Source organism: Pelophylax lessonae, assembly GCF_965119305.1.
Source record: "Pelophylax lessonae genome assembly, chromosome: 11".
Lineage (NCBI taxonomy): Eukaryota > Metazoa > Chordata > Amphibia > Anura > Ranidae > Pelophylax > Pelophylax lessonae.
This window is the reverse complement of record NC_138778.1, coordinates 36,723,873-36,746,884: the sequence shown is the minus strand read 5'-3', so window position 1 is coordinate 36,746,884 and position 23,012 is coordinate 36,723,873. Positions and strand designations below refer to the sequence as shown.

Here is a 23,012-nt window from a genome sequence, read left to right as displayed (position 1 = left end):
AATTGAATACATACTAAAGTCACGCCTGCAAATGTACACAGTGTTCAATCCACACATGTGAGGTATCCCCGCGATCTGTAGAGCGAGAGCAATAAATCTAGCAGAAGACCTCTGTAACTCTAAACTGGTTATCGTTATAAAATTTTAAAGCGTCGCCTATGGAGATTAAGTGTCGTAGTTTGTCACCATTTCACAAGCGTGTGCAATTTTAAAGTGCGATGTTAAAGTATCTATTAATTGGCGTAACATCTGTCACATTATACAAAAAAATTGGGCTCACTTTACGTTTTTTTTTTTAATTCATAAAAGTGCATTTCTTTAAAAAAAAAAATTGCATTTGAAAGACTGCTGCACAAATACAGTGTGACATAACATCTTGCCATTTTATTTCTCTAGGGCAGGGGTGTCCAACTCAATTTTATTGTGGGCCGCATTAGCATTATGGGCCGGTTGTATCTGTAAGACTACATGTTGGGAGCATCCCCCCCCCTTACATTAGATATCAAGAGCCCCCCCCCGACCATCAAAAGTCATGAGTCCCGACCCTCCCTTAAATCACAGTGCACCCCCTTTAACTTGTACTGCTGCTGGGAAGAAGCTGGGGGCAGATCTGGGAAGCAGAATGGGCAGGGTCTTGAGGAGGACCAGGGGAGGGCTGGAGTCAGCCGAATGCTGAGACCATGGGAGACAGAGAAAAAGGGGTGCTGTGGATGCAGAGAAAGGGACAGGATCTGTAGGGGGGAGTTCTGTCCTTCTCTCTGCTGCTGATTGCTGAGATTGGAGGGCAGAGATGAGCTTCTTCACAGCTGCCTAAGGGGGGGGGTACCGCAGCTGCAGGAGAGGTGTGAATGGCCTGGGGGGCCGGATTCGCGCCGAGGGCCCTGTGTTTGACACATGTGCTTTAGGGTCTCTGTCTTCTTGCAAAAAAAAAAAAACTGATTTTAACTTGTAAGCAACAAGTGTCAGAGAAAGGCTTAGGCCCCTTTCACACTAGTGCGACTTGACCCGCGATTTTGGACTGCAAAATCGCATGACAAGTCGTTTTCCATTATTTTCAATGAGCCCCATTCATATCAGTGCGTTTTTGAAGTCGCACCGACTTCAAAGTAGTTCCTGCACTACTTTGGCACGATTTTAATGCGTTTTGAGGTATATAGCCCTGAGCCATTGCTCAAAATCGCGGCAAAGTCACGTCAAAATCGCGCCGCGATTCGCGGTAAAATTGCGTCGCATAAGTGTGAAAGGGGCCTTCGGCTCCAAGGGGTTAAGCATGCCCGTTTGCAGTAAATATGTTTACCTAAATACAAGATTTTATTGATTAGTCACTAAGATAGATCAAAGGGGGAGCATTTTCAGTTAGTTTTGAGGATTTCCTAAAAATGAGACTTGAAATCGTGAATCTCTTTACAACATTATCTTGCTCTTGGCTTTGTGCTGAGCTGTGTCTGTCTGTCTTGCCCCAGCTCTCTTACAATCTTTGCTTCTCTCTCTGTCATCATGCCTGATCCTGCGTTTCTCTCTCACATGCTGCGTTGTAGGAGGCCGGATATCAGGTATGTGCTTGCTTACAACATTGGAATGTGTGATCACGTGTGTGCATGCCATCTCTGGAGATTTGGCTTCATGTAAAATTTGCAGCGCAGGCAATCCTGTGAGTAAGATTTTGTCATTGTTTGTATTCACAGGGAAGGTGACTGGTGGCTGGCGAGATCACTCAGCTCCGGGCAGACCGGGTACATTCCAAGCAACTACGTGGCTCCTTCCGACTCCATTCAGGCTGAAGAGTGAGTACTATGACACATGGGTTGTAGCAGAATATTTTTACCTATAGATGTTTGATTAGTGAGGCTGACTTTGTTTGGGATGTCTTTTGTTCTCTTCAAACCACAGAAGATCTAATTTGAAAACTTAAAGCGGAGTTTCACCCAAAAGTGGAACTTCCGCTCATTTGCTCCCCCCCCCCCCCCATGGTGCCACATTTGGCACCTTTCAGGGGGGAGGGGGGAACTGGAAACGGCGTGGCGGCAAAGATTGGCCCCCTTCTCCTACCCCCTGGTGCTGAGCCGATGCAAATGCACAGCGCGCTTTGCGCATGCGCAGTAGGGGCCACCCGTAAAGCCACAAGGCTTTACTGCTGGGTTCCCTTACCGGCAATGGTGGCGGCAGCACCCGACAGCCAATGAAAACATCGGCTGCGGTGCTGACATCACTGGACTCCAGGACAGGTAAGTGTCCTAAAATAAAAGTCAGCAGCTACAGTATGTGTAGCTGCTGACTTTTAATTTTTAGAGGGGGAGAGGGGGGGGGCAGAGGCAGAACTCCGCTTTAAAGGATAAGTTCACCTTTTGAAAAAAAATTTAAATGCACATGATTTTGCAGGTAAAAAAGTGCATTTATTATTTTTTACACTGCAGCCTGCAAAGCTCTCGGCTCCTGCAGGCACTCTGTACAGCTGTCTGCCCGTACCTCCATATGGGCAGCTACTGAAGTGTAGAAAGATTTATTGAGCTACGTGGGCGCTTTTGCGCATGTTCTCAGTTCAATAAGAGCTATAAGCCGTCTGCAGTGGTGGCAAATGGGACTTCATCCACGCAACTCTGTGAATGAATGATGCAGTCTGTGTGAGCAGCGCGGCTGCGCAATTTTTAAATTTTAAAATGTGAACGTCTGCTCAGCAAGACTTGGGTGGTTTGGAGTTTTGCTAATGAGCACCTGCTGCCTTCTCACCAATCATACTTGCATAACGGCTGGGATATTGTGTTGACAATGTACCGACTTTATTTTACGCTGCACGTATTTCATGGTTTATTTTCTTTCACTATTGTTTTGTTTGGAAAAATGTAAAACGTTTTTCTATAAAAATTACCTGGTGCAAAAAAAAAAAAAAAAAATGTGACAGCGGGTGCAGGGAGGGGATCCCCGATGTCCCAGGGGAAGGAGGGTGAGGAGGGCTGTTCTAAAGTAACATATTACATGTTACACCCTAAAGATGGGTGTAACATGTTACCAAAACGTATTCTTTAACCACTTTAGCTTTAGAAGATTTACCCCCCCTTCATGATCAGGCCATTTTTTGCGATACGACACTGCATTACTTTAACTTACATTTGTGCGGTCGTGCAACACTGTCTTTTGGTGCTATTATTATTATTATACAGGATTTATATAGCGCCAACGGTTTACACAGCGCTTTTACAATATGAGGGAAGACAACACAGTTACAGTACAATTCAATAGAGGAGGAGTTGGAGGGCCCTGCTTGTTAGAGCTCACTTGATCACCTTTGCGTTTTTTATTTTTTGCATTCCAAAAAATTTTTTTGTAAATAACAATATTTTTTAGGCTGGCCATAGAATTTTCTTAAGGATTTACCTTCAACTACCGTATGTAGTACAAAGGCCTGCATAATTGGATACAATTGAAAGTTTTGTTTAGTTTTGACCTCCATAATAAAAAAATGTATGTATGTATGTTTTTTTGGTAAATATAACAGAAAATTGAACATGTATGGCCAGCCTTACTTTCTGCTATAAAACATATCCATATGTATTCTGCTACATGTTTTTTGGTAAATCAAAAATCCCAATAAGTGTATATTGATTGGTTTGCACAAAAGTTATAGCATCTACAAAGTATGGTGTGTGTGTGTGTGTGTGTGTGTGTGTGTATATATATATATATATATATATATATATATATATATATATATATATATAGAGAGAGAGAGAATTTTTTTTTAAATTTCATTTATTTTTTATTAGTAATGGCAGCGATCAGCGACTTCTAGCAGGACTGCGATATTGCTGCGGATGTTTTTAAGCTTTTTGGGAAGCAATGACACTAATACATTGTGATCAGTGCTAAAAATATGCACAGTCACTGTACTAATGGCACTGGCTGGAAAGGGGTTAAACAGCTAGGGCGATCAAAGGGTTAAATATGTGCCTAACCAGTGTTTTTGTGTACACTGTGTGCTGCTTTTCTTAAGGGATGTTCTGGATTTTATTCATTGCTCCCAGGGACACAAAATCCAGCACAGGAGCTCTGTATTGTTTACATGTGCAGAGCTCCATCCTGTGTCTCTCCTCACCGATCAGCGGGTGATCAAGTTCTGCGGTGACTAATGCATGCCCTCCCTACTTGGTAGTGCAAAATCGCGTGTGTATATATATGTGTGTGTATATATATATATATATATATATATATATATATATATATATATATATATATATATATATATATATATATGTGTGTATGTGTATGTATGTATGTATATATATATATATATATATATATATATATATATATATATATATATATATATATATATATGTATGTGTATATATATATATATGTGATTCGGCCGTCCTGTAGCAGTAAATCTGCTATGGAGCAGCTAGGAAGTGGTTAAACAATACACTTGTCACAAAAAGGCCAGGTAAAACGAGGATGTTTTATAACCTCAAATTTGAAGTCAGGCCACCCTCCCCTTGGCCCTTTTAGATGAATCCCAAAGTCAGAGCACCATCTTTGTGGGGTGATGCATGGTCTTCCTCAATCATGTGATCATGTGTAAACTGTGTGCTGCTTTTACTAAGGGATACAATTCATTTTATTCCCTGCTTTGAAGGGAAAGAAAATCCATCACTTCCCTGCAGACAGGGCAGAGTTCTGCCTTCTTTACTTAGGCCGAGTTCTGTCCTGTGTGTCTTCTGGATGATTGGCGGCTGCCAGCGGTCACCCATTGGTCAGCATCTGCTGTGTCTAATCTGTGATATCGGCAAGCGTTTAATGGAAAACTTTTTTTTTTTGAGAAGTTTTAATGAATTGTCATCATTGAACTGTGCATACATGCATGGAAAATCTTGCATGATTTGAGGGTAACTGGCTGAGCCTTCCAATTGTTGTCCTTTAACAGGCCACTGTCACCTTGGCCATGCAGGACAAAGTACCATTGTTCCTGCAAGTGGCATACCTGCTCCCCCATATACTCACCTTGCTTGTGCTATCTGCTTAAAGTGTTTCCTAGTTCCCCTCTCCATGCTGTGGTTCCTCCCGTCAGCCACTACATCGCTAAAGGATGCAGCAGTGACTTAGCGGCAAATGGATCAAGCCACTAGCATGGGGTGGGGGGGAACTGCCACTCTGTGTCAGATTTAATTATTAGTGTTAAGTGTTTTGCAAACTATCAAACAACCCTGTGTTGGCAGCACTCTGGAGAGAAGGATCTCTGCTCTCACACAAATTAGTGATCTGGATCTCCAGCAGTCTGACATACCCGCCAGCACAGTGCTCAATCCATAAAGCTGGTCATGGAGCTTGATCGTTGTTGACTGGAGCACTGTGCAGGGGTTGCATGGGACTTCTGCGCTCTGTGTAAGAGCAGCGGCCCAGATCTCCAGTATGATGGCACAGGGATGTATATATGATAAACTTGTAAAAGATTTATACAACTAAAAAATACTTTTTTTTACATGTATAATAAAAAAAATAAAAAAATAAACTATAACCAAGTTGATTTTTTGAGAGACACTGATAGTGCATCAATGTATGCATAATGAAGAAAGCAAGGTAGTGCAGTAGTTGGATCATTGTGAAGATCCAACCTTCGTTGTAAAGTCGAGCAAAATTTCAAACTATCCATCCCAGAGGGGTTATTCTGTTGGACTTTTCATCCAGATGTTTCTCATCCCTCTTGCCTAGTAGTAGTAGTAGTAGTAGTAGTAATATACAAATGTATGTGCTTACTGAAGTTCACCATCATCTCTGCCTTCCACAGGTGGTATTTTGGGAAGATCACACGCAGGGAGTCTGAGCGATTGTTGTTGAACCAGGAGAACCCACGAGGAACTTTCCTAGTAAGAGAGAGTGAGACCACCAAAGGTGAGAAGGACTTTTATTTTTTTCCTATAACAGGACAGGACATCCAGAATTACTGGAAGTGGATCTCCAAGCAAAGGGCTTTGCAAACTTGAATTATATATACAATGGGTGAACTGTTTTAGTTGTCAAATGATTTGTAATGGGATAGTAGGCCGGATATTTTACCTTTTGAATACTTCACCTTAATGTATGCAATAAACTAAGACCATAAATCTATTAAACATCAAATAAAGCAGTCACACCATATTGGAAATAACTTGGCCGCGGCCGTTTATTATTGGTTTAACCACTTTAAGACCAGGCCTATTTCTCTTACGTCCTCCGACAGTTGCTGCCCTCTTCATATTCGTCACAATGGGGTGGCGACTGTCGGAGGACTCAGAGAAAGGAATTTTACAGGTAAGATTTTACAAAAATTCTGTTTTTTGGTGCTTGGTGTTTTTTACAAGCTAAAATCATTTTTTTTTGCTAGAAAACTACTTAGAACCCCCAAACATTATATATATATTTTTTTCAGAGACCCTATAGAATAAAATGGAGATCGTTGCAATGTTTTTTATCACACCGTATTTGCGCAGCGGTCTTCCAAACGCAGTTTTATTGAAAAAAATTCACTTTTTTAAATTTTTTTCTATAATGTGAAAGATAATGTTACGCAGAGTAAATGGATACCCAACATGTCATGCTTCAAAATTGCGCACGCTTGTGGAATTGGGGCTGCAGCACTGGGAACATGTCACGTGTTCCACCCTGAAACAGCATGAAACGTTTTACACTCCATCCCCAGACTGACGGTGCTTCTGTCCAAAGATGTGTCCGTTGCTCTTCCATCCAGAATGGAGACACCCTAGGGCAGGAAGGTTGTAATTTGCAGGATCACCAGGTGAAAATAAAGGAAAAAAGAAAACCAATGCAGCCACCATATTGAGAATTGATGGGAGGATACAATATATTACTTTTTTTGGGGAGAGGTCATTACCCCTCTAAGCCCTGTAAGTGTGGAGCCAGTTTCTGATTGGTTCACTTTGCATGCCATTGTTGATTTTTGCGTTACTTTCTAGAAAAAGCCTTTGTGACAGAAGCGAAATTCTGGGAGTTTTCTAGTATGGAGGCCATACGTAGTGTGTGGTATGGGGGCCATACGTAGTGTGTGGTATGGGGGCCATACGTAGTGTGTGGTATGGGGGCCATACGTAGCGTGTGGTATGGGGGCCATACGTAGCGTGTGGTATGGGGGCCATGCGTAGCGTGGGGGGCCATGCGTAGCGTGGGGGGCCATGCGTAGCGTGGAGCGTGGGGGGCCATGCGTAGCGTGGAGCGTGGGGGGCCATGCGTAGCGTGTAGTGTGGAGGCCATACGTAGCGTGTAGTGTGGGGGCCCGTACGTAGCGTGGGGGGCCGTACGTAGCGTGTAGTGTGGGGGGCCATACGTAGTGTGGGGGGGCCGTACGTAGCGTGTAGTGTGGGGGGCCGTACATAGTGTGGAGGCCATATGTAGTGTGGAGGACATATGTAGTGTGGAGGACATATGTAGCGTGGAGGACATATGTAGCGTGTAGTGTGGGGGCCATACCTAGTGTGTAGTGTAGGGGCCATACATAGTGTGGGGGCCGTGTGTAGTGTGGACATATGTAGTGTGTAGTGTGGAGGACATATGTAGTGTAGGGGCCATACATAGTGTGGAGGCCATGTGTAGTGTGGGGGCCATACGTAGCGTGTAGTGTGTAAAGATAGTGTAAAGATGTGTGAGGATTCTCTGTGCTTTCCCATTCTGGTTCTCACCATACATCCCCCCCCCCCTGAAATGTTTCCTCCTCCCTTCACTGCCAAAGGCGGCCTGACAGAGGAGGAGGAAACATTTCAGGGGGGGGGGGGGAGCAGCGGCAATAAGTGGGTCAATGAGATAAATATTCGTGTTACCCGTAGCAACCAGAAGCGATGTGTGTGCTGGAGGCCTCAGGGCTCCTGTTGTGTGTGGAGCTGGGAGGATAGATGCTGTGTGTTGTCCCCCCGTCCTGATGTCTTCCTTTTCATTCCGCAGTAATGGAAGCCACAGGCAGGCCCCGGAGCCGGCGGCTATTTCTTTCCAAGTCTAATTTCTCCTCATATCTTCACACAGGCCTGTTTATTTCATTCCTCTGTCACTTCGTTGCCTCCAGCCCTGTCTGAAGTTGTTACCTCATCGTGATGCTCTTTTTGTACAAGCAAAGCAGACCTGTCTCACCCACAATGCACTTCCTGCTCCTTTTTTTTTTTATTTTATTTTTTTCATAAAATGTTTTGATTTTTTTTGTTTCTTAGAATGGTTGCGTGCCATATTGCATTCCTCTGAACTGCTTGTGTTCTCTCATCCATTGCATGTTGGGGTGTCTCTGTACTTTAAACACCACAAAAATAGAAAAAAAAAATACAGTAACTACTGTAGCAATACTCCACAAATCAACATACAAAACACGTGACAAGCCGCTTTAGTATTTTTTTTTTCATATTGTGTTTAGTTGTGAGGGATTCCCGTATGCAGCACTGTTATTAAAGGACCAGTGTGACCAAAACTGGGTCTTTTAACCACTTCTGGACGAGAAGGTTTTATCACCTTAATGACCAGGCCATTTTACTTTTACTGTTTTTTGTTTTTTTTAGTTCATTAAAAAATTTGTTTTGCAAAAAAACTGCTGCGCAAATATAGTGTGGCATGAAATATTGCAACCACCACCATTTTATTCTCTAGGGTCTTAAAAATATAATGTTTGGGGGTCCTAAGTAATTTTCTAACAAAAAAAATACTGATTTTAACTTGTAAGCAACAAATGTCAGAAAAAGGCCTGGTCAGCAAGTGGTTAAAGGATACAAGGTGTGTCTAAAAAGTTCAGTGAATGGTATCCGAAAATAAATTAAGGCCTCTTTCACACTTGCGCTCCGTTTTTGTCGTCCGTTTAGTCACTTTTTTTTTTTTTAACGGACACAGATGACATTTGTGTCATCCGCTCCGTATGTCTGCATATCATCCCATCCGTTTGCGGATGATATACGGACATAATGTATGTCTATGGGCATTGCAGATGTCAGCGGATGACACCGCTGACATCCGATTTTGCGTCCTTTCCGTTTTTTAAATGGAGGAAAAATAGGGTTCTGTTCCATTCCAAAAAACGGAACAGAACTGAAAGGATGAAAATCGGATGTCAGCGGATGGTATTCTGCTGACATCCGCAATGCCATTGACAGGCATTATGTCCGTATATCACCCGGATGGGGTGATATACGGACATACGGAACGCCCGTGTGAAAGAGGCCTTAAACAGAAGATGCAGACAAATATTTTTATCGGCCTTCAAAATAATCCTCATACTTCACAACACACTTTTGGCAACGTTCATAAACATTCTGGAAACTGTCAGCAAAGGCCTTTTTAGGAATCGATTGCAGAACTGCTTTCACATGTTCTTGAATTGCCGCCACATCCGCAAGACACACGCCTTTCATGACACTCTTCAAACGAGAAACATAAGTCCGCGGGCACCGGATCAGGGGAGTGGATGATCGTGAACAGGTACGCCGCGCTTAACCAAGATTTGACGCACAAGGATGGCATCAGGTCTCATCCCCTGTATTGATGGTCACTCATGGTAACGGAATCTCCAGAGGTTTTCATCCGTTTTGCTTTCTGTTCGTCAGTCAGCTTGTGCGGCACAAACCGGGAACAGATCTTCCACTTACCCAAATCTTTCCCAACAATGGTGCGCTCCGTGTTTGTGCTAATGCCCACTTCTTCGCCCATCAATTGTAGAGTCAGTCACTGATCTGGTGCCAGCAGTTGTCACACTCGCTCGATCATGCTGGTCAACGACCGATCCAAATGTTGTTTCCTTTCCCGTTGCAAAAAGCGTTTAAAACCGTTGTAAACACAATTTCTTCTCACGGCTTCCGTCCCGTACGTTTGCACCAACATTTCATGCATCTGTAGCCAAGTGAAGAAATGGTATACGGTATAATTTAGGCTGAAGTATTGTTTCTTTAAGACAGGTGATCAGTGTGGATTCCTCTGCAAGAGTGGTGAGTTGGATTATGGGAGATGTAGTTGGAGGAAGGATAAATACTGTGCAGGATGGACTTTACTGGACTACACTTCCCCAGGTTGTAGCAGAACTTGATGTTCACTCTTTGCTCCATTGCACTGTGACCCTTCCTCTCACACTGACCACATTTGACTGCTTGCAGTGGGTTTACCCTGACAGTCACGTGTACTCCACGCTAGGTGGCGCTTCTCGGAGTGTCTCTGGATAGCCATGTGCGTGCGCGCACACGTGGCCCATGTTGTCGTTCAGATATCGGACCAACATTTTAGACACACTTCGCAAGTTCACCTTTGTAATAAAATGTACTATGTAATAAAGGGGCCCAAGGATTTTTATAAAACAGTGTTTAGCTGAAAGGGCCCATTTAAAGGGACATCTTTACCCACACAGGTGTTCCGTGTTGCCTGTGTGCATTCCATGCATCGCCCTGCACAAACTGAGATCCTTGCAGAACCATGCACTCCAGTAGGCTTAGGGTGGTTTATCTGAAGCCTGACCGGTGAACTTTCATTAAGAGATGTCCGCCGAAACGCATCATGTGGACGTTTCAACAGAACATCGATTTGCTCATTGCCTTTATCTATTCGTCTCATGCCTGCATTAGGAAATACAGGCATACCCTGTTTTAAGTACACTCACTTTACGTACACTCGCGAGTACGGACACAGCCTGGTCAGCTTGGCATGGCACTACTCCCAGTTTTTAACATTGGCGTCTATGGGAAATCTTGGTCAGCTTGATATGGCACTGCTCCCAAACCATACGTGACAGGGATACCAAACTTAGGGAGCACCAAGAGGGGACCCAGGACTACAACATATCCAGTGGTGGGATTCAAAAATTTTAGTAACCAGTTCCGACTTTCCCAGCAGAATGACCAGCGTGCCCCCTTTCAATGCAGAGAGACCAGCGTGCCCCCTTTCAATGCAGAGAGACCAGCGTGCCCCCTTTCAATGCAGAGAGACCAGCGTGCCCCCTTTCAATGCAGAGAGACCAGCGTGCCCCCTTTCAATGCAGAGAGACCAGCGTGCCCCCTTTCAATGCAGAGAGACCAGCGTGCCCCCTTTCAATGCAGAGAGACCAGCGTGCCCCCTTTCAATGCAGAGTAACCAGCGCAGCGTGCCCCCCTTTCAATGCACAGTGACCAGCATGCCCCACTTTCAATGCACAGTGCCCACAGCATTGCCCCCAGTCACTGCAGAGTGCCCACAGCATTGCCCCCGATCACTGCAGAGTGCCCACAGCATTGCCCCCAATGATCATGCAGAGTGCCCACAGCATTGCCCACAATCAATGCAGAGTGCCAGCGTTCCCCCCCCCCGCGAGACCCCTTTACTTACCTCAAGGACGATCATCACAGCAGCTTCTCTTCGGTCGCCGGCTCCCCGCGTCTCCTCAGTCCTCCCGCCTCCTCGGCCGAATGGCACGGCGTTTGCCTTTCGGCCAATCAGGAAGCAGGAGGACCCGCTCCCTGATTGGCCAGGAGGGGAATCCATGTGACAATAGCGAGTTTTCATTCGCTATTGTCACAGAATGGGCGGGCTTTGCCTCGGGGCGCACTGCTCTGCTGCTCCCTGGCCGCCAGCTTAGAGGGATTCAGCCGCTTCTGCGAACTTGCAGAAAGTTTGCAACCGGTTCCATAGAACCGGTGCGAACCGGCTGAATCTCACCACTGAACATATCCTATTTATGGCCAGCCAGCTTGCCTAGGTAATCTACCATGTCAAAGTCCTGGATCCCCTTAACATGCTCCCCAAGCTTGGTGTCCTTGCCACTTGCGGTTTGGGAGCAGTGCCATGTCAAGCTGACCAAGATTTCCTATAGAGCTAGTGTATTTACATGCATTGAGAAATGAAAAAAGGTATTGCTTCACTTTTAAGTACATTTTCCTTTTACATACATGCTCTGGTCCCATTGTGTACTTAAAAGTGGGGTATGCCTGTACTTTGTTTTTCTTCCTATAGTTTATATGTATTGCCCTACATGCTACCCCTACTGAATGTAATCCTTGGCCTAATTATTATAACCTTGCTGTTTTTTTTACAACTTGTGAACAAGAAATATACAGCGAGTCCTGTGCAGAATCTCACGGAAGAAATCCTGGGCTTTTCACCAGCATCTAAGGCAGTGGTTCTGAACTCCTGTCCTCAGGGCACACTAACAGGCCAGGTTTGCAGATAACTGAAATACATCACAGGTGATATAATTTGCTGCTCAGTGATTGCAGTATTTTTGTCTGCATCTCCCCAAGGTAATACTTAAAATCTGGCCTGTTAGTGGGTCCTGAGGGCAGAAGTTGAGAACCACTGATCTAAGGTGTGCCCCCAGTATGTAAAGAACAAGAGCTCTACTTTTCACATACAACCGCGCATGTACAATGTGCTGTTCCTCCCCTGCCACAGCAGTGGCTGAGATCAGCACATGCTCTGTTGGATGTCAGAAGAGTGCTCATTCTTGAGATTCAGGGTGCACACGCTAAATACTTGTGCTTTGTAGCTACAAAGTCTACACTGTAACCAGCTACAGTACTTCTCGCTGCAGCTGCATTTTCTTGTTCAATGTGTTTTTATGATGGTTTTGACAAATACAAGGTAAGTACTGTAGATATGTACATACACATGCTCATTTCAGCGGTACAATGTCAACATGAGGTCCACACATCGATTGTGGCGCATCAAAATAATGTATGACCCATTTAAATGATACAAAATGAGAATAGAATTACCGAGTAGGGTGTCCAGTATTGTTTCAGCTATGGGAGCTAGAACATATGCTAATCTGGATTATGACACTGCTTTACATGTTAAGCAAATATAAAGCTGACCATACACCATGCAAGCTGTGCATGCTCGTCTTCTTTACATTTACCCAAGCAATCCATAGTATGAAATTAGGCAGGCATACAGTGCCTTGCGAAAATATTCGCCCCCCTTGAACTTTGCGACCTTTTGCCACATTTCAGGCTTCAAACATAAAGATATAAAACTGTAATTTTTTTGTGAAGAATCAACAAGTGGGACACAATCATGAAGTGGAACAAAATTTATTGGATATTTTAAACTTTAACAAATAAAAAACTGAAAAATTTGGCGTGCAAAATTATTCAGCCCCCTTAAGTTAATACTTTGTAGCGCCACCTTTTGCTGCGATTACAGCTGTAAGTCGCTTGGGGTATGTCTCTTTCAGTTTTGCACATTGAGAGACTGAAATATCTGCCCATTCCTCCTTGCAAAACAGCTCGAGCTCAGTGAGGTTGGATGGAGAGCGTTTGTGAACAGCAGTTTTCAGTTCTTTCCACAGATTCTCGATTGGATTCAGGTCTGGACTTTGACTTGGCCATTCTAACACCTGGATATGTTTATTTGTGAACCATTCCATTGTAGATTTTGCTTTATGTTTTGGATTATTGTCTTGTTGGAAGACAAATCTCCGTCCCAGTCTCAGGTCTTTTGCAGACTCCATCAGGTTTTCTTCCAGAATGGTCCTGTATTTGGCTCCATCCATCTTCCCATCAATTTTAACCATCTTCCCTGTCCCTGCTGAAGAAAAGCAGGCCCAAACCATGATGCTGCCACCACCATGTTTGACAGTGGGGATGGTGTGTTCAGGGTGATGAGCTGTGTTGCTTTTACGCCAAACATAACGTTTTGCATTGTTGCCAAAAAGTTTGATTTTGGTTTCATCTGACCAGAGCACCTTCTTCCACATGTTTGGTGTCTCCCAGGTGGCTTGTGGCAAACTTTAAACAACACTTTTTATGGATATCTTTAAGAAATGGCTTTCTTCTTGCCACTCTTCCATAAAGGCCAGATTTGTGCAGTATACGACTGATTGTTGTCCTATGGACAGAGTCTCCCCCCTCAGCTGTAGATCTCTGCAGTTCATCCAGAGTGATCATGGGCCTCTTGGCTGCATCTCTGATCAGTCTTCTCCTTGTATGAGCTGAAAGTTTAGAGGGACGGCCAGGTCTTCGTAGATTTGCAGTGGTCTGATACTCCTTCCATTTCAATATTATCGCTTGCACAGTGCTCCTTGGGATGTTAAAGCTTGGGAAATCTTTTTGTATGCAAATCCGGCTTTAAACTTCTCCACAACAGTATCTCGGACCTGCCTGGTGTGTTCCTTGTTCTTCATGATGCTCTCTGTGCTTTAAACGGACCTCTGAGACTATCACAGTGCAGGTGCATTTATACGGAGACTTGATTACACACAGGTGGATTCTATTCATCATCATTAGTCATTTAGGTCAACATTGGATCATTCAGAGATCCTCACTGAACTTCTGGAGAGAGCTTGCTGCACTGAAAGTAAAGGGGCTGAATAATTTTGCACGCCCAATTTTTCAGTTTTTTATTTAACAAAGATTGAAATATCCAATACATTTTGTTCCACTTCATTATTGTGTCCCACTTGTTGATTCTTCACAAAAAATTACAGTTTTATATCTTTATGTTTGAAGCCTGAAATGTGGCAAAAGGTCGCGAAGTTCAAGGGGGCCGAATACTTTCGCAAGGCACTGTAAATCTGAAGGAGATTTATAGTGTAGTTACCTTTACAACAGTGGCCCGTAAGAGGCCCTAAGTAGCCTTGATTGTTATGTCTTCACTACCTAAAAGAAGTATAAAGAGAATATAAGAGGAGATTGATTTAGAAGGTTAGTAGGTAAAATTGTAGAAAGTCCAATAAAGCTGGCCATAGATGGATCGCAATCCAGCCAGTTCAGCAGGGATCGTTTGAATTTTGATCCATCTATGCCATATCCTGATCAACTTCTGTTGAATGGGAATGTTGGCATATTTTCATTTGATCAATTAGCTGCCCTGCTGATCAATGTATTGGGACATCGTAGGAATCCCCACTGTCAGACTACAGTAGCAAAGCGGAGAAGATTCCTCCATCCACCTCATTTGTGTGAATGGGGGAATCCATTCATTTAAATCGGGGGCTCTTATATGGGGACCAAATGCAGCTGAGTTGGAAAACACGGAGAAGCTGCTGTTGCTGGCAAATCTGTAGTTCACTTCATGCACTTAAAAAATCTGTCACGTTTACTAGCTTAGTTTGAAAATGTACTCAATAATAATTTTTCTTAATTGGGTTGACATGAATGATGCATACAATATCATGCGTATAGAATCATTTTTTTTTTTTTTGTCATCTTCTAGGTGCTTATTGCCTGTCTGTATCAGACTACGATCCCAACCGCGGACTGAACGTCAAACATTATAAGATTCGCAAGCTGGACAGTGGCGGATTCTACATCACATCTCGGACTCAGTTCAGCAACCTCCAGCAGCTGGTGGCCTATTACAGCAGTAAGATCCAGGAGGGTGATGGCATTGGTTGCAATTCATGTAGGAGGAAAAGGGACTGTATTTTCCAGGATAAAAGGCCAGAGAGGTGGGGGGAGGTCAGAATGTGTCAGCTATTTGCCAGCTTTGAAGGTGGAAGCTAATTGAGTCAAAAGTCTCAGTCTTTGGCAGAGACAGCAGTAGAGAACAACTGTTAGGGAAATTAAGGCCATCAATGATAGAGCAATAAACATCTATTTTAGTTCTTTACTGCCATATGATTATAGAGCTTTACAGAGTGCATAGAAATATTCACATCAGGACCTATCCTGAAGGACCTATCCTGAAGGACCTATCCTGAAGGACCTATCCTGAAGGACCTATCCTGAAGGACCTATCCTGAAGGACCTATCCTGAAGGACCTATCCTGAAGGACCTATCCTGAAGGACCTATCCTGAAGGACCTATCCTGAAGGACCTACCTTGAAGGATCAACCCTGAAGGATCTTACCATCTAAAGCCTCTTACACAGTCATATACAAGGGTTAGTCTGAAAGGAAGCTGATCAAAGCCTCCCTTACTAGTTGTGGGAAGAAACCCATGCAGAGAGCAAAAATATTTAAAGTGTAACCAAACCCAAAAACAAAAATGTAATATCTGCAGCTTACCAGTAACCTAAATGTGATGGCTGCATTCATTTTCACTTTTCAGGCTTGGGAGTATTTGTCAGAATTTGTCTGTCAAATTCCATCCAGTATTAAAATCTGTGGAGGGAAGGTGAGGAGTATCGTACGTCAATTCATCTCGGAGACTCAAGCTGGTTGGAGAACAGAGATCACTTTATTATTGTATGACAGTGGTCTTCAAACTGTGGCTCTTTGCTTGCCTTTATCTGGTTCTTGGGGCACTATTCCTCCCACTCCAACAGTGGGGCATGGTTTCTTCCAATTACCGCCATGGGGCACTATTTTTTGTCACTGACACCAATTGTGGGGCACTATTCTTCCAAATGACACCAGTGATGGGGTCTAAACCTTCCACTGACACCAACTATGGAGAACTATTTCTCACACTGACACCAATTATGAGGCGCTAGTCCTCCCTCTGATATCAATGATGGGGCACTATTCTTCCCACTGACCCCATCAATGGGACAAACTGATATCAATGATGGGGCACCATTCTTCCCATTGACCCCAACAATGGGACACTCTGATATCAATGATGGGGGCACTATTCTTCCCACTGACCCCACCAATGGGCCACCCTGATATCAATAATGGGGCACTATTCTTCCCACTGACCCCACCAATGGGCCACCCTGATATCAATGATGGGGGCACTATTCTTCCCACTGACCCCACCAATGGGCCACCCTGATATCAATAATGGGGCACTATTCTTCCCACTGACCCCACTAATTGGCCACCCTGATATCAATGATGGGGCACTATTCTTCCCACTGACCCCACCAATGGGCCACCCTGATATCAATGATGGGGCACTATTCTTCCCACTGACCCCATCAATGGGACAAACTGATATCAATGATGGGGCACTATTCTTCCCACTGACCCCATCAATGGGACAGACTGATATCAATGATGGGGCACTATTCTTCCCACAACAATGGGACATTCGGATATCAATGATGGGGCACTATTCTTCTCACTGACCCCACCCCTGTGCCACCCTGATATCAATGATGGGGCACTATTCTTCCCACTGACCACACCAACGGGCCACCCTGATATCAATGATGGGGCACTATTCTTCCCACTGACCCCACCAATAGGCCACCCTGATATCAATGATGGGGCACTATTCTTCCCACTGACCCCACCAATGGGCCATCCTGATATCAATGATGGGGCACTATTCCTCCGACTGATCTGTTGCTATCTAATTTTTTTACACCCCCTGACCCTCAAGTCTGAGGCGCTATTTACTCCCACTGATGCCAGAGCATTTTCTACTCGCAATGGCCACAGCTGAAGAAGTCTGCAGAACCGTAAATTGGCCCTTTTGTATGGGAGTTTGGAGACCCCCCTGCTGAAGGGTAAAAATCAAAACCAACGCATTTCAGGGGATTTGGGCTTTCTCTTCTTAAGGGCTTTGGTAGTATTAGATCAGTTGGTCGTAGGCACTGCAGTCTGTATCTTAATATGATATTTTAAACTGTTTATGCACCTGCAGTTGCAAGCCACCAGTTGTAGGGTAGTGCCATTGCACTAATTTAGCAATGGAATGTCCCCTTACTATGCAGTACTGCAGTTATTTATTCATTATTTATATCGTGCTGACAATTTTATGCAGCATTTAACATCTATATTGTATATTTATATTCGCCCCTGCCTCAAGAAGCTTGCAGTTTAAGGTCCCTACCTTGCATGCATACATACACATAGTAGGGCTATTTTAAACAGGAACCAATTAACCTACCAACCTATCTTTGGGGTGTTGGAGGAAACCAGATTACCCGGAAGAATTGCACACAAGCTCAGGAAGAACATGCAGACTCTTGCATATACCTGTAGGATCCTAGTTGGGATTTGAATCAGTCACCGTAGTACCTGTTCCATTCATTAAAATAGAGAAAAAGCCTAGGTCTAACTATTCTTAATGTTCCCTCCCCTTCCTCCTATCTATCTAACCTGTTTAAATAAAAATCTGTGTACTCTACCTTTTTAATCTGCTCCGGTCTGGTCATGTGATCATGCAGCTCCTGCTCAGGGAGCAGTCGACAACGGCTGGGAATCCTGAGAGATGTGACATCACCCATGGCCCAGCCGTTGACGGTGCTTCCTCCTCTCCCCTGCAGCAGCCTCACACTAACTGAGAAACTGCGGGATCACGTGCAAGTGCCCACATCACTGTTTTTTTTTTTTTTTAGTTTTGTTTTTTTTATACAGGTTAGGCAGGAGGAGGGGGGGAGGGAACATTTTTTAAGGATTGATCCTGTTAGGCTTTTCTTCCACTTTAGGCCTACTCATTCCATATAGATATTAACATTAATTGCGGTTTAATGATCTTTAGAAGAATAAAGGATTAAACTATACCGCATGTGAAGCGGTCTCTGATGGGAGAGAATCTCACAGCTCTTTTTACATATACGTGTTTTTTTTTTTTTTTTTGTGGGTTGCCCTACTTAAAACGATCATAAAACATGTTATATTTACCTGCTCTGTTGCAGTGGATTTGCACATAGCCGCCCAAATCCTCCACTTCTCAGGTCCCTCTTCTGTGCTCCTGGCCCCTCCCTCCTGTTCAGTGCCCCCCACAGCAAGCAACTTGCTATGGGGGCACCCAAACCGAGTAACAGCTCCCTGTGTCCAATCAGACGCGGGGCACCGACCCCCTCTATCTCCTGATTGGCTAGCTGACTCATTGACAGCAGTAGCAGTCAATGGCGCTGCTGCTTTGTCTCAGCTAATCAGGAGGGAGAATCACGGGGGCAGAGGGGGGCTGCTGCACACAGAAGGCTTTTTATTGTAATGCATAGAATGCATTAAGATAAAAAAAACCTTCTGACTTTACACCTCCTTTAATAAGTCACCCAAGGACAAATTGGCTCATGCACATTTTAGGAGCTTTGAGTTTTTGCCTGCACCTTTCATTAACAATGAATGGCATCGCAAGCGTGACATGCATTTTTTTTTTTTTTTTTTTTTTTTTTTTTTTTTTGTGCATGTTTACACACTAATATAGTGTAAATGATGCTTAAGGCCCCTTTCACACGGGCTCCTCCACGAAACGGAATCTGTTTGCTTAGCAGGGGATCTCTCCGCTGAGCAGGCGGATGACAGGTCTGTGTCTTCTCTGCCATGCAGAGCGGACATGGACACAGTCCTGCTCTCCTCTATGGAGAAATCTGATGGAAAGGGAAAGCTTGTCCGTTACCATCCGATGGCAGCGGGTGTATGTGTCCACTGACATCCGCCGCTCCATAGGGGAGACTGGAGGGTCCGATCAGGTTTCTCTGATCAGACAGCCTGTGTGAAAGGGGCCTAAGGGTTTTGCTACACAATTGGACTACTTGGAGGCAGCCATTTTTATTAGCAAACTTTTTTCTGTGTGATTTTTAGCAAATGGTTGAATTTTTGAGTAGCAGACAAATTACCCATAAACTTTGTCCCAAAGATGCTCCATTCAGTTGCTGTGCTAGTGAACACACGCCATGTGTGGCAGGACTGGACAGCAGACGGAGTGATGGGATGGCCATGTGTTGTCTTTTCTACAATGCCGCTGTTTGAGAAGCTAAAAGGATTTGAAAGACAATTTCACGGTCTAGTGTTACCTTTGAAGTGCTCAGGAAGCAGCTGTTTTTCATGCTGGCCCTGCATATACAAGTGTCCAGGAATCGGAAGGAGGACAAAGGAAGTATTTCAGAAGGCAAAGGGTGTTAAAGTTGGGACACGTTTTAGGGGCTGCTGGCGCTGACTTTCTCACTTTGTATGTGTCATTATTGCATACCATACAGTTCGTGTTAGCGCCATGCTCCCTACAGTGCTAGACCGGTGTTGTAAGTAGGTGCTTGTATTTAGATTAAAGTGGTTGTAAACTCTCCCCCCCCCCCCCCCCCCCCGTTTAAATCAGTAATATACACTGTACAAATTGCTGTGTATCAATCAACTCTAACCTGCTCAGTTCACCTGTAATCTGCACTTTTCATTTTCACAGCGTCACCGGCGCATGCACATATTTTGCCCAATTCACGGCACGCTCATTGTGCCGTCAGTCCATTCATCTTTATGCATCTCCTCTCTGCGGCAATTCTCTGAGATCCCACGAGATTACAGTAGTCAATAGTAAAAACTGACATAAAACATCAGTTTAAAAAACGAAAACTTAAAGATTTATAATATTAATTGATGCAAAACCAATATATTTTACCAATTCCTGTCTTAACGAGGAAGTATACTCTTCCTTTTTATTTCTTTTTTTTTTTTTTTCCCCCTGCAAAGTAAATGCATAATGTGCTAGTATGCATAGTATGTGACGCTTACCTGCAACGAAGCCCGCATTGTCTCTGCTGCCGGCTGCATCCATCTTCACACATCTTCCTTCCGGGTCTGCGGACTCTGGCTGTATTACTGGCCGGAGTCAGTACTGCACGTGCGGGAGCCGCCAGTCACGGCACAGGGCTCTGAAGAAACGGCACAGACGGCCGTTTACTCAGAGCGCATGCGCCGATGACGTTATCGGCTGCATGCAATGTAAATATCTCCTAAACAGTGCAAGTTTAGGAGATATTTACAGCACCTATAGGTAAGCCTTATTTTAGGCTTACCTATAGGGAAAAGTCATCAAAGTGGGTTTACAGGATTTGTGTATACGTCCAGAAATGACTGATTGGAAGAGAGATTTTACCTATAAACATTAACTGGCTTTTTCTTTGAGCAGAACAATACCCCTCCCTAAAAGGTTTTCTGTGTTTTCTCCCCAGAACATGCAGATGGTTTGTGTCACCGGCTGACCACTGTGTGTCCCACGTCCAAGCCACAGACTCAAGGTTTGGCAAAGGATGCCTGGGAAATTCCTAGAGACTCATTACGCCTTGAGATCAAGCTGGGACAAGGCTGCTTTGGGGAAGTGTGGATGGGTAAGTATTCTCCATGATAATACCACATCTTCCATTCCTTCACTGAAGTGACTGTTGGTGTGTACCAGTGTTAATTTTGTCAACTAAAACTGACTAAAACGTTTTCGTCGACTAAATTAACATAATTTTAGTCGACTGAAATACGACTAAAACAATTCAGATGACTAAAATACGACTAAAACTAAAATGGCATTTTAGTCAAAAGACTATAACTAAAACTAAATCGAAATTTGCTGCCAAAATTAACACTGGTGCATGCTCAAAGCTTAATACCATAAATAATAACAGATTAGATTTTTCACTCCAGGACCAGCAGTAGTATATAATGAGTTTGGAAACTGTAGAGAAATGCTTAAATAATGCATTACAAATTACAATTGAACTACACCCATTCGATTATAGATAACTAAAATTAGTTTTAGTCGACTAAAATGTAGGACGTTTAGTCGACTAAAATGTACTGGACGTTTAGTCGACTAAAATGTACTGGACGTTTTAGTCGACTAAAATGTACTGGACGTTTTAGTCGACTAAAATGTACTGGACGTTTTAGTCGACTAAAATGTACTGGACGTTTTAGTCGACTAAAATGTACTGGACGTTTTAGTCGACTAAAATGTACTGGACGTTTTAGTCGACTAAAATGTACTGGACGTTTTAGTCGACTAAAATGTACTGGACGTTTTAGTCGACTAAAATGTACTGGACGTTTTAGTCGACTAAAATGTACTGGACGTTTTAGTCGACTAAAATGTACTGGACGTTTTAGTCGACTAAAATGTACTGGACGTTTTAGTCGACTAAAATGTACTGGACGTTTTAGTCGACTAAAATGTACTGGACGTTTTAGTCGACTAAAATGTACTGGACGTTTTAGTCGACTAAAATGTACTGGACGTTTTAGTCGACTAAAATGTACTGGACGTTTTAGTCGACTAAAATGTACTGGACGTTTTAGTCGACTAAAATGTACTGGACGTTTTAGTCGACTAAAAACGACTAAAACTAAAACACTTGCAGAAGACTAAAATGGGACTAAAACTATATTGAAATTTGCTGCCAAAATTAACACTGGTGTGTACAACTGTGCATGCCACAGCGCCATACTTGTAGAACATCTTTGGTAATGATAAAGGGCTAAGAAACGTCTCTGGATCTGGGCTATTTATCAGTGTCTTTGAACAAGGGTGATGTAATAAACAATGAATTATCATAATGGTCAAGAACGCCTGGTCATACGTTCATATCGCAGAAGTATGGATTGATCCACCAAGAGTGTGAAGAGGAAGGTATAGGGGTTTTTGTAACCTTTTTCGTTCATTTATTTCTAGGTACATGGAATGGTACTACACGAGTGGCCATTAAAACCCTAAAACCAGGCACTATGTCCCCAGAGGCCTTTCTGCAGGAGGCACAGGTCATGAAGAAACTCCGTCATGAGAAACTTGTCCAGTTGTATGCAGTGGTGTCCGAAGAGCCCATCTATATTGTGACCGAGTACATGAACAGAGGTAAGCCTGATACACCCAATGCATATGGTTTATAACTTATTGCAGAACTCTCAGCCCCACTAGTGGATTTATGTTATTTATTCATGACTTTACAGATCACTTTCACCTCTGTTTCTATCTATAGCTCCACAAGAACTTATGTTTATACAGTTTAACCACTATAAGACCGGAAGGATTTGCCCCCTTCCTGACCAGGCCATATTTTGAGATTCGGCACTGCGTTATTTTAACAGACAATTGCGCGGCTGTGCGACGCTGTACCCAAATAAAATTGACGTCCTTTTTTTCCCACAAATAGAGCTTTTTTTTGGTGGTATTTGATCACCTGTGCGACTTTTATTTTTTGAGCTATAAACAAAAAAAGAGCAACAATTTTGAAAAAACAATATTTTTCACATTCTGCTATGACATTCTCTCAAAAAAAATTTAAAAATCTAAATTTTTTAACATTTTAGGCCAATTTGTTTTCTGCTACATATTTTTTATAAAAAAAAAAATCGCAATAAGCGTATTTCGATTGGTTTGTGCAAAAGTTATTGACTCTACTAACTACGAGAAAGCTTTATGTAATTTTTGTTGTTTTTTTAACTAGTATGGCGGCGATCTGCGATTTTTAGCGGAACTGTGACATTGCGGCGGACAGATCGAAC

The 23,012-nt window shown here is 43.4% G+C and overlaps 1 protein-coding gene across 2 annotated transcripts in view; it reads left to right on the top strand.

Annotated features, from left to right (window-relative positions):
• SRC (SRC proto-oncogene, non-receptor tyrosine kinase) overlaps window positions 1-23,012 on the top strand; it is a 131,950-nt gene that overhangs the window by 94,534 nt on the left and 14,404 nt on the right. The window contains exons 4-9 of one of the 2 annotated variants that reach the window (XM_082271235.1): window positions 1,539-1,553; window positions 1,686-1,784; window positions 5,780-5,883; window positions 15,124-15,273; window positions 20,696-20,851; window positions 22,183-22,362. In XM_082271235.1, coding sequence (XP_082127361.1) covers window positions 1,539-1,553; window positions 1,686-1,784; window positions 5,780-5,883; window positions 15,124-15,273; window positions 20,696-20,851; window positions 22,183-22,362 — 704 coding nt within the window. The remainder of the gene's footprint in view (window positions 1-1,538; window positions 1,554-1,685; window positions 1,785-5,779; window positions 5,884-15,123; window positions 15,274-20,695; window positions 20,852-22,182; window positions 22,363-23,012) is intronic. The other variant, XM_082271234.1, reaches the window with a different exon arrangement.